General features: G+C 45.2%; 1 protein-coding gene across 4 annotated transcripts in view; it reads left to right on the top strand.

Moving 5' to 3' along the window:
- The window catches only part of tarbp1 (TAR (HIV-1) RNA binding protein 1), a 170,546-nt gene that overhangs the window by 131,278 nt on the left and 21,014 nt on the right, over positions 1-18,254 (top strand). For 3 of the 4 annotated variants that reach the window (XR_013499614.1, XM_078229496.1, XM_078229497.1), the window contains one exon: positions 1,805-1,941. Coding sequence is in view for 3 of the 4 variants with exons in the window: in XM_078229496.1 (XP_078085622.1) it covers positions 1,805-1,941 (137 nt within the window). In the remaining variant the exon portion in view is untranslated. Of the gene's footprint in view, positions 1-1,804; positions 1,942-2,284; positions 2,775-18,254 lie in introns of those variants that run through there. The other variant, XM_078229498.1, reaches the window with a different exon arrangement.

Raw genomic sequence — 18,254 nt, 5'->3', positions numbered from 1 at the left:
CAAGTTGAAAAGAATATAATCACTAGTTCACCTAGGAAGTATCTTTGGGATCTTGTCTGGTGAGAAAGGAGGTAAAAGAGCAAGTGTTGCATCTCCTGCATTTGCTTGGAAAGGTGTTGTCGGATAGGGAGGGGGATGTTGGAGGTGACTGAGTGGACCAGGACATCTGAGGAATGGTGAAAGTAAAGGGTACAGATGATGATGGTGGTGAAATCAAACTGGAGGTAGCAGAGATCATGCAGGTGATCCATTGCATAGAAAGGTAGGTGGGGTGGGAGCTGAGAACAAAAATACGGTGGGGTGGTGGGGGGGAGCACTGTGGCTCTAGGAGGGAGGGGAAGGGAAGAGAACAGAAGTACATGGAGTAGAACAGACACAGTTGAGGGTCCTGTCAACCACTGTTTGGGGGACATCCACTGTGTATAATCCTCAGCAAGTTATTTTTCAAATTAGCTTAATGTGACTGTCTAATAATATAATACCTCAAGCCTAATGTTGCTTTATTATGCTCTGATATAAAAAAACTGTCTGAATTATTTGTTGATTCCATTCTAGGCTTTCTAGAAAAGCCAGTAAGTAAACCATCCAAAATATTTCAAGTACAAAGAATATAAGTGATCTTGCCTTCCATTTATATTCCAGAATCCCTTCCACTATCAATGGTTCTGTTTCCATTGACTTTTAATCTGCCACATTAGGAAGATTCAGCAAGTTGTGCTTAATCATACCTGTGCAAATGCAGTTCAACAAAACCCCATTCCTGACTTTCATATTTTCGCCATGTGTCTTACCAGGGGAAGGTTGATGCAAACTAGCTATGATTAAACTACAGGCTAAGTGGCCCATGGCCAAATTCAAAAGAATAAACCGAAACAAGTGCTACCGATGGCCTTAAGCTGCAAGAGGCACAGCAGGAGATGGTGTCAGTATTCTAACATATTAATGCTAGATTAGTTACAGAAAAGGCCCAACAATGCCAAAGCCAGCAGAGTGAATGGAATATGAACAGTGCTGTAAGAAGAAGAACCACATTCATATAAAGGCAAAATACTGCGGATACTGGAATCTGAAACAAAAACAGAAAATGTTGGAGAAACTCAGCAGGTCTGACGGCATCTGTGGAGAGAGAATAGAGCCAACGTTTCAAGCCTGGATGACCCTTCGTCAGAGCGTTGACCAAGATCATTTTCTGAGAGATTGAGACTGTTCCTTAAATAGGAAGAGAGTTGATCCAATGTAAAATTGGATCAACTCTCCAATGTATTTTCTCACTATATGATGATCATGCGGCCTCCAAGCTATGGAGATGATAAACGTATTTCTGTATTAAAGGCAACAGGATGACTCAAATGATTTCACCAGATGGTTGGTTTGCTCTGATTATTCATCTTTAAGCTAAAATAAATCTTCCGTGATACCCATTCCAGATGCATTGAATATGTGCCATGTACGCTTGTAAAGCTGGCTGGAGATCTCAGCTTTGGAGTTTGTGGGTAACCAAATAGGTGGTTGCTGACTTTGCACAGCAAGGCATTCGATTGCTTATCTTAGAATTTACTGATATCCCTCAAGGAAATTCTGCAAAGTTGGATTGCATTTTCCTTGTAGCTTTCAGTGATGCAACTTCAAAGAGGCACTAGCAGAAACTGGGATGTGTTGATTTGAGGGACCAGCGGACCAAGTCAAAAGGAGGGTGAAACTTATTGTAATTTATCACTGAAAAATGAGGAGGGGAGATCAAACAGTATTAAAATTGCAATAAAATGACTGTTTCCTGCTCATCTTCAATCCCCTCATTTTACAGGTGAGACCCACTCAGTTGGTTGAGTATCTGCAGCGAAAGAAAACCGAAGGTTACACGATCATTGGAGTGGAACAGACAGCCAACAGTCATAATCTTGTACAGTACAGCTTCCCAGAAAAAACATTGCTGTTGCTAGGGTGAGTTACTTTCTAAAAATAATCTTGGCAGCAGGTCCCTCACACGTGCTTCGAGGAGCTATGTTTTTGAACTGATAACTAGTTGAACTTAGCAGAAATGATTGAATGTAACCTCCTTTCATATGCCTGTGATTCCATGACAAAGGTAACCCACAAAAGATATTTGAGCTGCAATTTTACACATTCTCACGTGAAAGGAGTGTTTTATTCTTGGTGTAGTTTTGCCTATCTAAAAACGGCTCAATGTGCCTCATCAGTCATATTTCTTTGTGCTGATTTCAACGAAGTGACAGTTCCATTTCTGATTTTTTTTTTTTTGTTTGGCTCATTGGATATGGAAAAGCAAAAGACAAGGTAGATGTACTGAAAATCTCCATGCCTTGTAAGCGCATCTGCAGCCTGAGTCAAGCTGGGAGTACAATGAAAAAGTCAGCAATTTAGAATGGCACTGAGATATCCCAATCCATCACGCAAACCAGCCTCCCATCCATTGACTCTGTCTACACTTCCCGCTGCCTCGGCAAAGCAGCCAGCATAATGCACCCCGGACATTCTCTCTTCCACCTTCTCCCGTCAGGAAAAAGATACAAAAGTCTGAGGTCACGTACCAACCGACTCAAGAACAGCTTCTTCCCTGCTGCCGTCAGACTTTTGAATGGACCTACCTCGCATTAAGTTGATCTTTCTCTCCACCCTAGCTATGACTATAACACTACATTCTGCACCCTCTAGTTTCCTTCTCTATGAACGGTATGCTTTGTCTGTAGAGCACGCAAGAAACAATACTTTTCACTCTATGTTAATACATGTGACAATAATAAATCAAATAAGCCAACTGCTGCATCCTGTTGCAAGTTTCAGGCATGCCTTGTTTGCAGCAGAACAACTCGCTGGCCCAAACATGCATCAGAACGGCTGGTGGACATTTGAGCCAGGAGATTCCTCATCCCTCTGGGATCTGCCGAGCAGCTGGTATGTTGGCAGAAGCAAAGCATTGCATCCAGCTGGCCGGCAGATGTGAAATCCATAGCTGTCTCGCTTAGAGGTCTGACCTGGACCCCTGAAAGAGGTACAAGGCTGGCTTCTTAGTTTGAAAAAATATGGAACTTACAGGCACACGATATTCACAGGGTTGGCGGCTGAGTTTCTTGGTACTTCGGCTAGGATGGAACCTCTGCAATGCTAGAATGTTGAAACCGTCCTTTTGTTTTGGCCTTGCACTTGTCTTTCTCCACAACCCTTTCCACCCCACTACCACCATCACCCCACTACCACCATCACCCCACTACCACCATCACCCCACCACCACCATCACCCCAGTACCACCATCACCCCACCACCACCATCACCCCACCACCACCATCACCCCACTACCACCATCACCCCACTACCACCATCACCCCACTACCACCATCACCCCACTACCACCATCACCCCACTGCCGCCATCACCCCACTGCCGCCATCACCCCACTGCCGCCATCACCCCGCTACCGCCATCACCCCGCTACCGCCATCACCCCACTACCGCCATCACCCCACTACCACCATCACCCCACTACCACCATCACCCCACTGCCGCCATCACCCCACTGCCGCCATCACCCCGCTACCGCCATCACCCCGCTACCGCCATCACCCCGCTACCGCCATCACCCCGCTACCGCCATCACCCCGCTACCGCCATCACCCCGCTACCGCCATCACCCCGCTGCCGCCATCACCCCCACTGCCGCCATCACCCCCACTGCCGCCATCACCCCCACTGCCGCCATCACCCCCACTGCCGCCATCACCCCCACTGCCGCCATCACCCCCACTGCCGCCATCACCCCCACTACCGCCATCACCCCCACTACCGCCATCACCCCCACTACCGCCATCACCCCCACTACCGCCATCACCCCCACTACCGCCATCACCCCCACTACCGCCATCACCCCGCTACCGCCATCACCCCCACTGCCGCCATCACCCCCACTGCCGCCATCACCCCCACTGCCGCCATCACCCCCACTGCCGCCATCACCCCCACTGCCGCCATCACCCCCACTGCCGCCATCACCCCCACTGCCGCCATCACCCCCACTGCCGCCATCACCCCCACTGCCGCCATCACCCCCACTGCCGCCATCACCCCCACTACCGCCATCACCCCCACTACCGCCATCACCCCCACTACCGCCATCACCCCCACTACCGCCATCACCCCCACTACCGCCATCACCCCCACTACCGCCATCACCCCCACTACCGCCATCACCCCCACTACCGCCATCACCCCCACTACCGCCATCACCCCGCTACCGCCGTCACGCCGTCACCCCGCTACCACCGTCACCCCGCTACCACCGTCACCCCCGCTGCCACCGTCACCCCCGCTGCCGCCATCACCCCGCTACCGCCATCACGCCGTCACCCCGCTACCACCGTCACCCCACTACCACCATCACCCCCGCTACCACCATCACCCCACTACCACCATCACCCCACTACCGCCATCACGCCGTCACCCCACTACCACCATCACCCCGCTGCCGCCATCACCCCACTACCACCATCATCATAAAATATTTGCCGAGGGATAGTTTATTAGGGATGCCCCCGATATGACTTTCAAGTTTATGGCTGAGCTGGATGCGAATCAGCAACATTTCGGTTTTGATTCCAATTCGATGCGGAGTTAGTCAATCTCAGCAGCGTGGTCTCAGGGACTCTGAAACAGACTGTTCATGGGACCTCATTCTTCATCACAATCGTGCTTGCACGTGTGAAATTTGGCTTCTGATGAGACTAGGCTCAACTGTGATGCTTTTTCTTCCTCATATCTAAAAACCTGCAACACTCACCTGAGGCACAGACCAGAACGATGTTCACCTGGGGAAGGTAATAGTCCAGATTTTCCTGGGACTGTGCACTGATGTTCCGACATTCGGGCCCTTTGAGCAGCAAAGAGGAAATTATAGAGTAAGTGACTTATGCCTTTAGTTACACTGGTCGATATTTTTCCGATGTTTCTGCTCTGCTCTGGGAAGAGGCTGGAATTGCCCTAGCTCTGGGTTCAAACCAAGTTTTGCACCACTGCCACTTTGGACAATAAAGGCTGTGTTTGTCTCCCAATTAAAAATGTATTACTGTTGGAAGGATTGAACAAATAGGATATTTTACGTATTTGCCTCCTGCATCTGGGAGAGTCTGTGATGTATTCTTATGTAAAGAGCCTGCAAATTCTGGAGCAAGTTAGCAGCAGCAAGGTCAGTGCACTCGGCACTGATATTTGTTGTGTTAGGTCACCAATCTCACCATTGCAGCGACATCTGGGCCGTTATTGTCTGACCGGAGCCTATAGCGCCGAGCTATCACTAAGCAAACTAAGTGCTCACCTAAGCACTTGGGTGCTTTTTTGGGGGGCTGGTGGTGTGTGGCAAAAAAACTGCCTTTTTAAAGATTGAAACTGCAACCCAGTGTTTTAAACAAATCAGTCCCATAATTCGTCATCACCTGAGGGAAAAGAAACTCCAGCTCCCGTTATCTTGAGACAATGTTAAGCAGTGACGCCCAGTGTATTGCCGCCCAATCAAATTCAAACCTCCTTAAATGGGGGGAAAAAAGCCAGGAGGACTCTGATTGGCTGGGACTTTGTCAGGTTGCGGTGGGTTTGAATTTTATCAAGGGATCAGGCGTGAGCAGTAAACATCACTCCGACTCTAGGGGACACTTCACTTCTGATCATGTCAGTGATCTGTTTTAAGGTTTAGTGCAAATGTTTTCACACTATTTCTACAAATGACTGTGTTCGGAAGTGAAGCAGCAGAGCTTGAACCCCCAGCCCGCTTGATACTTGAGTGTGTTCACGCAGCAGGCAGAGTTTAAGAAAGCCCATCAACGCCTCTTACTTTTTCTCAGGAGGCTAAGGAAATTTGGCATGTCCACTACGACTCTCATCAACTTTTGCAGATGCACCATAGAAAGCATTCTTTCTGGTTGTATCACAGCTTGGTATGGCTCCTGCTCTGCCCAAGACCACAAGAAACTATAAAAGGTCATGAATGTAACCGAATCCATCACGCAAACCAGCCTCCCATCCATTGACTCTGTCTACACTTCCTGCTGCCTCGGAAAAGCAGCCAGCATAATCAAGGACCACCCAGACATACTCTCTTCCACCACCTTCCGTCGGGAAAAAGATACGAAAGTCTGAGGTCACATACCAACCGACTCGAGAACAGCTTCTTCCCCGCTGCCATCAGACTTTTGAATGGACCTATCTTGTATTAAGTTGATCTTTTTCTACACCCTAGCGATGACTGTAACACTACATTCTGTACTCTCTCCTTTCCTTCTCTATGAACAGTATGCTTTATCTGTATAGCATGTAAGGAACAATACTTTTCACTGTATGCTAATACATGTGACAATAAATCAAATCAAAAATCAGTGTGGAGGCCCTACATTCACCTGTTCCCTAAGCCCAACCCTGGGTTCTGCATTGGTGCCGCACCCATGGAACAAAGGAGTTGCTGTCTTGGGTTCCAGATGAGTGAGAAACAGTTGATGAGGAAAAGGAACATGGTCTGTGTCATTGGGAAAGCTAAAGACCATCATAGTAAGTTGTGTGGATGATGTCTGTAACAGCATATTGACTTGTAGCAGTTTGCTGGCCAGGCATTGTACAAACAATAGGGTCAGAGGTGAAGACAGCCAGTTGTGTGTATCCTAATAGATGTCTACAGCGAGAGACTGGCAAAGCCGTAGACCCAATCACCAATCCAGCAGAATCGAATGTTGCATCAAAGTCCTTCAGGCAACAGGAAAAGTTATTTTTACAAAAATGTGTACTCCTTTTAGCTTGCTTCACAACTTGCAGAATTTTTGCATTATTTAAGCTTTATTTCTCTGCTCAGCAGACAGTATGATAATTGGACCTTTGCCTGAGATTCCTAATAGTGCTCCTCAATCACCATGTGTTTAGCTGAAATAACCCTGGTACCTGCAGAGGACAGACAATGTTCTTAATGGAAATTATCAGGACATTTATCTCTACCAGTGGATTGTCAATTGCCATGTCTTAGTTTCATATCTGTAACTATTTTGAGCCAGGCCATTAATCTTTTCCTCGTCTTATTTGCTACCTAACAGTGTTTTTATTCGTAACATGGTGCCAACGAGTCTTCAGAATACGGTGGTACCCTTGATTCTATATGCCCTGGTATAAGTTCACAATCGCCTCCACTGCGCTCTCACCTACCTCACGTCCCTTGTATCCTTGTCCCATGCAATAGTGGGGAAAATAGAAAAGTTATGGATATGATAAACTGAACCTTAATTTGTTACTATCATCTTGGGCAGCCTTTAACTTGCTCTTGGCTCTTAATCAGAAATTGCACACTGTGTAGATATTACTGACTAGGTTTCACCTTTGTTTGTCCTCAGTTACACAATTTCAGATTCTAGCCAGGCATTACAGACCACATAAAATCGGCTGCCTCGTGTGTGCATCATCAATATGTATTTGACTTCCTCTATATATTGGGAAATACTCACTCAACAGTGGCAACTGTATCCTGGAAAATTGAGGGTAGGCCATGAATCCTTTCAAGTGATTACTATATAGAAATACTCAGGCTTTCTCCACTAAACTAATTGCAATGCATAGTCCTGCTGATTCACAGTGTAAATAATCTGAGAGTGTAGTTGAAAACCCATCTTGATAAAAGTGATCTTGGTCGGGGTGTTATATTATTGTGTGTGTGTGTGTGTGTTTTATGCTATTGCTTGCCAGTGATTTGAAAGTGATTTAATGTCTTTGTACACTGCAAAGTGCAGCAAAGGAGAATGCATACAAACACTTAACCAAACTCTCTCACTGCTTAAAGGTAACGTGACTTGCTGTCCATGGCTGCCAAGTCGATTAGGTTTGCTAACTGAAAGCAGATCAGCTTTCAACACAAAAGGGAATGGCTAGAGCATATGATTTTTAAAAAAGGCACCGTTTCAAAATTAAACTCTTTTTAACTTGAGAAGCTGCTTGGTCCTATAAAGTACTGGCTACCAGAAACAGGGACTGGTCTGATAAGTAAATGGGAAGGTGTTAACGTGTACAGGTACACGTTAAGCGGCAGGTGTTAACGTGTACAGGTACACGTTAAGCGGCAGGTGTTAACGTGTACAGGTACACGTTAAGCGGCAGGTGTTAACGTGTACAGGTACACGTTAAGCTGCAGGTGTTAACGTGTACAGGTACACGTTAAGCTACAGGCGCAGCGATCTTGCCTTTACACAATCTCCACCTGATCATGAAGAGGAAAACTTTTGCCAGTGTCTGGGGAAAAGGCAGGGCCCTGGGACAAGCCAAGTAACCCTTACAGAGAGCCGGCTTGGAAATGAGAGGCTGAATTGCCGCCTCCTGTGCAGTGCCTCTTCTATTAAATGAACCACAAATGTTAAAATTTTGCAGCTTGTTTTCAAATTATTTTTTAAAAATTAAAATGTAAATTTGCATTTATTGCACGCTGAATGCGGCATTTTTGGCATTTCTTCAGCTGATCCTTTACCTCTAAGACAGGTGGGAAAGGGTGCTGGTAATAACTTGAATTCCAGGCTATTCAGAGGTTGAGGCCTACGAGTGAAAAAGTTTGAATATATTCCTCCAGGACAGTATGAAATATATAATTTTTTTATCGCAAAAGAGATTGGCACCACAGTCCCTGTAAACACCACCAGAAGGGGTGACTGTGGCTTGTTATTCAGTGAGGCTTCACCAGGGATCGTTGCGGGATCCCTGGATATAGGGGGACTGTGGGCGTGTTGGGGGTCCTGGGGAGTGGGTCAATAGAGCGATGGGTAACCGAATGCAAGAGCAGGGGATGACTCCCTGCGGGCGCACTCACCCCGTTCCCAGATAGGGCACAAAGTGCCTTGGAAAGAGACTCTCCCCCTCCTCCACCCTATGACGCTGTTGGAAAACCTGACGGTTTGTTGGGCGACCTTGGGACCCACCGGAAACATGCAAGTCTGGGAGAATCCCTGAGCCACCACGAAATCCCAGCTTTTTAGCGTCTCAATACTGAACCTAGTTAGCCAGAAGACGGATTCCCCTTTGTTGGCTCATTCCAACCACTGACTAAATGGGGATCAGTTTTCCTGCCGACAGGAATGAGCCACACTGTTTTCCCTGTGATTTTCCAGCCTTCTCACCACTCAACGTGCCCGGGTTAGGGGGAACAATACGCTCCATAAAATCCCAGGTGTTTTAACTCAGCATTGAGCTTATTTGGCTGAAAATACAGATTCTTAGTTATAATCAAAGCAAAATATAGAGGTTTTGGATTAGAAAAACAAAACTTCATTGCTAATTTTGAAGTATAAATGACAGAATGGACAGCTACTGTTTTGTTCTGTGGGGTGAAATTTTACCAGTTCATTTGGTTGAATATAAACATTAGTCAGTAGGGAAAACAAAATTGTACCACATTGTACTTTGATTTTCTTCCAGATAATTTCAATCAGCAGTCTTGCAAAAGGACAAAAAGCAATTAGAAAATCCTGATGCAAAATAGAAAATTGTACTTCTATAGGCAGGATTTAATGTAGGCGACAGGGCCTCATTCACTGGCTGGAGAGCTGACGAGAGCCCTGCATTGCCTCTTTACGGGAAGGCCCATTGCATTTAAGTGCCACAGGCACTGCAGTGAGCACCACCACCCCGCCCCCCCCGGGCCACCACCATCACCAACCAACCCTCCCTCCCACAACTACCATCCCCACCAAAGTCGCCATGGAGGAAGGCATCAAATTCCACTCTCCACTCAAATTTTGACATCACCTTGAACTTAACCAACTAATGGCTCTGGTCTAAAGTATACACCTGACCTTTTTGGGAGGTTGAGACTTTGAAATAGGAATATTAATGAAAGAATTCTAACTCACAGGGTAACTTCGGGTTAGTTTTACTGGTGCATGTGAGTAACGCTGTTAGATTTTTATCAAGTTAAAACTGTAGAAATTTTAGTAATTGAGGGCTCTTTTAACAAAATATGAATAATAATATGAATCAATCCCAATAAATAGATTTGTAGGCTACCCAAATAGTTGACAGAAATTTTCTCAACGTAGAACAGTTTGTACATCATTCAGTCGACTGGAAGCAGTTTGTAGCATAAATTTAAATGTGATTTAAGGATTACACAAAGCACATGAAAGAGCATTCACAGTATATGCAGTCCTTTTAATATTAGCAGATGGCAGCACGGTGACACAGTGGTTAGCACTGCTGTTTCACAGCGCTAGGGACCTGGGTTTAATTCCCGGCTCAGGTCACTGTTTGTGTGGAGTCTGCACGTTCTCCCCATGTCTGCATGGGTTTCCTCCGGGTGTTCTGGTTTCCTCCCACAGTCCGAAAGACGTGCTGGTTGGGTGCATTGGCCATGCTAAATTCTCCCTCAGTGTACCCGAACAGACACACACATGTGGCGACTAGGGGATTTTCACAGTAACTTCATTGCAGTGTTAATGTAAGCCTACTTGTGACACTAATAAATAAAATAAATTATTTTGATTGTGTATTTAAAAAAATGAACTATACAATGAATTCTCATCTAGAAATTACCAGTAATATTTAAATAGCAACTGACAGATGTAAATATTTCAAACATTAAAGACTTGATAACCTAAAGGAATCTGCAAAGTTAAAGGTGGAGCCCTGCATTAATAATTTTAACATTTGCAGTATTTTTTATGTAAGTGTAAAGTGCAAAGTTTGCATTTAGCACAATCATAGTCCACGTTAACAACCAGTCTCATTAGCAAAGTTATCTCCCAAACATGCTCCTTTTTTGCTTCAAAAAATAGTACATTGTATGCAGTGCTTTGAGATTTTGAGATTATGTATCCAGGCACTATATAAAATGTAAGACTTCTCTTCATTATTTGCTTATTGCAATTAGCAGATTTATAATGGGTGTTCTCAAACATGGTGTGATTTCTTGTTCGTCACCTTTGTTGCCCCCCTCCTATTCTCTACTGAAGGTGTTTATTTCCTTGCTGGTACACTGTACCACAAGCACTAGTTGCTCTGCAGTACCTCGCACAGCTGGCAATGTGTTACAAAGATAGAATATTGCAGATGCTGGAAATCTGAAATAAAAAGCAGGAACTGCTGGAAATGTTCAGTAATGGCATTCCCCGTAGGCTGCTCATGTGTGTGGCTGAGCAGAGACCCGCAAGATACCAGGCCGCCTGCTTGCGAGTTAATCATTTTCAGGGGACGTTACTCCGTAGATATGGCAGCATCTGTGGAGAACGAAACAGATGGAATGTTTCAGCTTGATATTCTGATGAAAGGTCAGCATATTAACCCACGTAGCGACCAGCGGCAGCTTGATCCATTGCGGGGAGACATCAAACCAAGCCCATCCATATGTACATGCTTCCAACAGAGCTATTGTGGATACTGACAAACACCTAAGCTCTGCCCCCGATTTTCTCCTATCGAGGTGAATTGGAAAGTTGCTGCCACTGGAGTCAGCTATCTGGGCATAATCTAACCATTGGAATATCTTCATCAATGTTATTCAGCTACTGAGTTCCTTAACCAGCTGAGCCATTGAGGGATGCTGATAGCAGTCAATTGTTTACTCATCATGATGTGGAAAACTTGTTCTCTTGGTGCAACTTGCTGGTTTCATAATTGCATTGTTTGACTAACAAATGTATTGTGCTATTATATGTACTGTTAGATATAGTTTTATCGTAACAGCATTGTATTTTCTGAATTGGTGTACTCCTTATAGGTTTTGTGCTTAAAAATTCTTGAATTGTCCAATAATTTTAACTAGGCAACGCATAGAATGAGAACTCCATGCCAACCAAATCGAATTCGCAAGTTGGGTTCAATTAAAGGGGGTAGTTGGGAATGTGGAATTCGCAACAGAAGCAGATACAGCCATGGTCGTCTTAAATTGTGGAGCAGGGTCGAGGGGCCAAATGGCCTACTTCTGACCTAATTTGTATGTTAGTATGTAAGCGATTTTGAATTGAAAGTGGCTTGTAGTAATCCATAATTAAAAAGCCATCTTTTTGTGATGTGACATTTTCAATGCTTTGTGGAGTCCAACAACAGAAATACCAAAAAAAAAGGGACATTCAATGTATCAAAAGTTTAATGTACAGTTCAGATAAATTCAATTCCTATACATCTGTGACTTTTTAAAATAAGTTTTTGTTACAGAAATTATTTTGCTGTACCAAAGGGCTTTTATGACTCAAAATGTTAACATGGTTACTAGATTCCAGAGAATAGCTGAACCATGGTCTTTTTCAGCATGGAGGTCAGTCACCAGTGGAGTGCCCCAGGGATCTGTTCTGGGACCCTTGCTCTTTGTGATTTTTTATTAATGACCTGGATGAGGAAGTGGAAGGATGGGTTGGCAAGTTTGCTGATGACACAAAGGTTGGTGGTGTTGTGGATAGTGTAGAGGGATGTCAGCAGTTGCAACGAGACATAAATAAGATACAAGACTGGGCGGAGAAGTGGCAGATGGACTTCAACCCAGATAAGTGTGTGGTGGTTCATTTTGGCAGGTCGAATAGGATGAAAGAATATAATATTACGGGTAAGGCGCTTGGTAGTGTGGAAGATCAGAAGGATCTTGGGGTCCGGATTCATAGGACGCTCAAAGCAGCGTCGCAGGTAGAGGCTGTGGTTAAGAAGGCGTATGGAATACTGGCCTTCATCAATAGAGGAATTGAGTTTAGAAATTGGGAGATAATGCTGCAGCTGTATAGGACCCTGGTCAGACCCCACCTGGAGTACTGTGCCCAGTTCTGGTCGCCTCATTACAGAAAGGATGTGGAAGCCATAGAAAGGGTGCAGAGGAGATTTACAAGGATGTTACCTTATGAGGATAGGTTGAGAGAGCTAGGTATTTTCTCCTTGGCGAAGTGAAGGATGAGAGGTGACCTGATAGAGGTGTATAAGATGTTGAGGGGTATTGATAGAGTGGATTCTCAGAGGCTTTTACCCAGGGCTGAAATGGTTGCCACAAGAGGTCACAGGTTTAGGGTGCTGGGGAGTAGGTACAGAGGAGATGTTAGGGGTAAGTTTCTCACTCAGAGGGTGGTGGGTGCGTGGAATTGGCTGCTGGTAGTGGTGGTGGAGGCGGATTCGATAGGGTCTTTTAAGAAACTTTTGGATAAGTTCATGGAAGTTAGTAAGATAGAGGGTTACAGGTAAGCCTAGTTGGTAGGGACATGTTTGGCACAACTTGTGGGCCGAAGGGCCTGTTTGTGCTGTAGCTTTTCTATGTTCTATGGTGACCAGGAAAGCAGCAAGGTTGTACCTTAGTCTCTATTGAGTTAGTTTGACCTCTGTCACAATGCTGATTAGTGGTGCTGCTGTTGGTCTCATGGTTATTTTGCGACAGTAAAGGGAAAGATCAGCTGGGCTCCCCATTCCTGATCAGTATCTAGTGACCTCTGCTGAAATTGTGCACACGGATTACACCAGGTTACTCATCACGGTTAAATAGCCCCTCACCCAGTTACTGACTAAGTTGCCAAACTGAGACTGACTGCTTGGCTGTGACTGACTGCTATAGAGTGAACTGATTTGATTTGATTTTGATTTGATTTATTATTGTCACATGTATTAACATACAGTGGAAAGTATTGTTTCTTGCGCGCTACACAGACAAATCATCGTGCGACTGTGCAGAGGGACCTGGGGGTCCTTGTGCACGAATCGCAAAAACTCAGTCTGCAGTTGCAGCAGGTGATCAAGAAGGCGAATGGAATGTTGGCCTTTATCGCGAGGGGGATAGAATATAAAAGCAGGGAGGTCTTGCTGCAACTGTACAAGGCACTGGTGAGACCGCAACTGGAGTACTGTGTGCAGTTTTGGTCCCCTTATTTGCGAAAGGATATATTGGCCTTGGAGGGAGTGCAGAGAAGGTTCACCAGGTTGGTACCGGAGATGAGGGGTGTAGCTTATGAGAAGAGATTAAACAGATTGGGTCCGTACTCGTTGGAGTTTAGAAGGATGAGGGGTGATCTTATAGAGACATATAAGATAATGAAGGGGCTGGATAGGGTAGAGGTGGAGAGATTCTTTCCACTTAGAAGGGAAACCAGAACTAGAGGACACAGCCTCAAAATAAGGGGGGGCCGGTTCAGAACAGAGTTGAGGGGGAACTTCTTCTCTCAGAGGGTAGTGAATCTCTGGAATTCTCTGCCCATTGAAGTGGTGGAGGCTTCCTCGTTGAATGTGTTTAAATCACGGGTAGATAGTTTTCTGATCGCTAAGGGAATTAGGGGATATGGGGAGCAGGCGGGTAAGTGGAACTGATTCGCTTCAGATCAGCCATGATCTTGTTGAATGGCGGGGCAGGCTCGAAGGGCCAGATGGCCTACTCCTGCTCCTATTTCTTATGTTCTTTCTTATGTTCTTAAAGCAAACCGTTCATAGAGAAGGAAAAGAGAGAATGCAGAATGTAGTGTTACAGTCATAACTAGGGTGCAGAGAAAGATCAACTTAATGCAAGGTAGGTCTATTCAAAAGTCTGATGGCAGCAGGGAAGAAGCTGTTCTTGAGTCAGTTGGTACGTGTCCTCAGATTTTTGTATCTTTTTCCCGACGGAAGAAGGTGGAAGAGAGAATGTCCGGGGTGCGTGGGGTCCTTAACAATGCTGGCTGCTTTGCCGAGGCAGCAGGAAGTGTGGACAGAGTCGATGGATGGGAGGCTGGTTTGGGTGATGGATTGGGCTACATTCACAACCTTTTGTAGTTTCTTGCAGTCTTGCACAGAGTATAAGACCCTGGTCAGACCACACTTGGAGTACTGTGCTCAGTTCTGGTCGCCTCATTACAGGAAGGATGTGGAAGCCATAGAAAGGGTGCAGAGGAGATTTACAAGGATGTTGCCTGGGTTGGGGAGCATGCCTTATGAGGATAGGTCGAGTGAGCTCGGCCTTTTCTCCTTGGTGAGACGAAGGATGAGGGGTGACCTGATAGAGGTGTATAAGATGTTGAGAGGTATTGATCGAGTGGATAGGCAGAGGCTTTTTCCCAGGGCTAAAATGGTTGCCACAAGAGGACACAGGTTTAAGGTGCTGGGGAGTAGGTACAGAGGAGATGTCAGGGGTAAGTTTTTCACTCAGAGGGTGGTGGGTGCGTGGAATGGGCTGCCGGCAACGGTGGTGGAGGCAGATTCGATAGGGTCTTTTAAGAGACTTTTAGATACATACATGGAACTTAGTAAGATAGAGGGTTATGGTAAGCCTAGTAATCGCTAAGGTAGGGACATGTTCGGCACAACTTTGTGGGCTGAAGGGCCTGTATTGTGCTGTAATTTTTCTATGTTTCTATGTAGTAGGAGCCATACCAAGCTGTGATACACCATAGAAAGCATTCTGTCTGTATCTGTAAAAGTTGGTGATAGTCGTAGCTGACATGCCAAATTTCCTTAGTCTTCTGAGAAAGTAGAGGCAATGATGTGCTTTCTTAACTATAGTGTCTGCGTGGGGGGCACCAGGACAGGTTGTTGGTGATCTCGACCCTTTCCCCGTCCCCGTTAATGTAGACGGGCATGTTCTCCTCTACACTTCCTGAAGTCGATGACAATCTCCTTTGCCACTGGACCTCGGTGGGGATTCAATCCCTTCAGGACAGATGTAGAGAAAATTGGACAAAAGGGGAAATGTGTTCGCCTGAAAATCAGGACAAACGCTTTAGGAATCAACAGTTTTAAGCATTTTTAAAAATTGTATTTTTCAGTTGTGTTTCTTAAATTGTTTAATGTGTTTCTCAATTTTAATTCTGAGCAGCTCAGTATTTAGGGAGCCTTTACTTGTACTGTATCTCGGGCGTGTAATACATACACAGTAGATTTGTACCTGGAAGCACCATTGATTTCAAATTGCTCGAATATACAATAATGCAGTGCAACATTCAAAATGCATTGACCCATTTAGAGAATGAAATAAATCACCAGGAAATGTGGTTAAAGCAAACAGTATATTTGGGCTGAAGAAACAATTCCGTGGGTTTCTTGAGAGAGATGGGTTTGAAAAATGTGAAGAGAACATGGTGTGAAATTGACCTGTCAAAAAGGCACCGACTTATTCAACCTAATGTCGCCTTCCACTTGCTATAATGTTATTATCACACTACAGAGGTGTACTGCAAAGAAAAAGGCCATTTTGTTTCAGTATTACTTCTTTGTCCTCAATCCAAAACTAAACCCACTGCACTGCTTTGTCTTTATGGATCTATTCTCCCCGTTTCAAATGCTCATCTTCCCTTTCCTAAAATGATGGTCTCTGTCTCAATAATTACCTATAGTAAAATGTACCATGGTATAATGTCCTTCTGCATGTGGGGCACTCAGACTATTATGTCTGTGCCAGTGCTTTGAAAGCTATCCAATTAATCGCAAACTCCATCTTCTAATTATAGTCCCACAAATTCTAACCCTTCAAATAACGTTTAAAAGTTATGAATCCATTTGCTCATTCAGTCAGACAATGCATTCCAGATCATATGAATTCTTGAATACACAGAAAAAAAAAAGTGTTATCATAGAAAATCATAGAAATCCTACAGTGCAGAAGGAGGCCATTCGGCCCATCAAGTCTGCACCTACCACAATCCCACCCAGGCCCTACCCCCACATATTTACCCGCTAATCCCTCTAACCTACGCATTTTAGGATTCTAAGGGGCAATTTTTAACCTGGCCAATCAACCTAACCCGCACATCTTTGGACTGTGGGAGGAAACCGGAGCACCCGGAGAAAACCCACGCAGACACGAGGAGAATGTGCAAACTCCACACAGACAGTGACCCGAGCCGGGAATCGAATCCGGGACCCTGGAGCTGTGAAGCAGCAGTGCTAACCACTGCGCTACCGTGCCGTTCCTTTTTCTCCATTTTATTTGCACCCAACCCCAATTCAGCGTGGCTGGAAAGACCACAGTGGCAGAGAGTAAAGGTTGGTGTAGTTGCGACACAGCCTGCGTATCTAAATACACTGCTGGCACTGGGACAATGTTCTTGTTCCCCCACTCAGGAGAACAGGTTAAAATGGCAGAGTTGAGATCCTGGCAGGCAAGTAACCCGGGTAATTTTACCTGCTCTCTGGTGGAAACCAGGGAAGCTTCAAACCAATCCAGAGATATCTCAACCCAGTGCAAATATAAAGTTAAGGTTTATTTGTTAGTGTCACAAGTAGGTTTACATTGCTACACAGCAATGAAGTTACTGTGAAAATCCCCTAACCGCCACACTCTGGCACCTGTTCGGGTACATTGAGGGAGAATTTAGCATGGCCAATGCACCTAACCAGCTCATCTTTCAGACTGTGGGAGGAAACTGGAGCACCCGGAGGAAACCTACGCAGACACTGGGAGAACGTGCAGATTCCGCACAGACAGTGACCCAAGCGGGAAATTGAACCCGGATCCCTGGCGCTGTGAGGCAGCAGTGCTAACCGCCGTGCCACCGTGCTGCCCACGGAATATATTGAGAGACACGTGTAGCAAGGAAGAGCGAAAATATCTGAGGAGCACCAACTTTATTAGATCAATAAAATGGAGAAGGATAGAAAGATGTTGGCAGAGAGAGAAAGATGAGGGAGCACTGCACTTTAACATCGAGTTGGAGGTTTTGTGGTATCAGTAAGTTATGTTGGTACTGATATATCTTTCACTACATTGACTGCTGACAACCCTGGGACTTGCTGAAGTAGAGGTTAAGTAGCAGGACCAAGATGGTTGGAATGTACACCATAAGATTTGGGGGCTGGTACTACTGAGTGATGGAAAATAACTGACCACAGGTAAATAAACCCACATGCGTTGCACGCAAATTAAAGTTAAAATTAAAGTTTACCGATTAGTCACAAGTAAGGCTTACATTAACAGTGCAATGAAGTTACTGTGAAATTCCCCTAGTTGCCATAGTCCAGCGCCTGTTCAGGTCAATGCACCTAACCAGCATGTCTTTCAGAATGTGGGAGCACCCGGGGGAAACCCACACAGACATGTGGAGAATGCACATCCATTTCCAACTGCTTAATTCGAACCTACTGAAAAACCAAGTGGTTTTGTTACGATATACTTTGTGATCTTATAGTTTTGAATTACGCCTCACTTTGATTCATAGCACTAGAAATTGTAGCAAGTCATAAAGGCTAACAAGCAGCTGTGTAGATTTATAGTGCTTTTACCGAGTAGCAAGTGAATAAGTCTTTATCTCTCTCGTCTGATGAGTGAAGCAGATGGCATATGTTGGAGTTGATGCATCCGTACAACGGATAAA

This window comes from Mustelus asterias, chromosome 15 (assembly GCF_964213995.1).
Source record: "Mustelus asterias chromosome 15, sMusAst1.hap1.1, whole genome shotgun sequence".
In the NCBI taxonomy this organism is placed as follows: Eukaryota; Metazoa; Chordata; class Chondrichthyes; order Carcharhiniformes; family Triakidae; genus Mustelus; species Mustelus asterias.
Note: the sequence above shows the minus strand (reverse complement) of the source record. Positions and strands in the feature narration are given on the sequence as shown.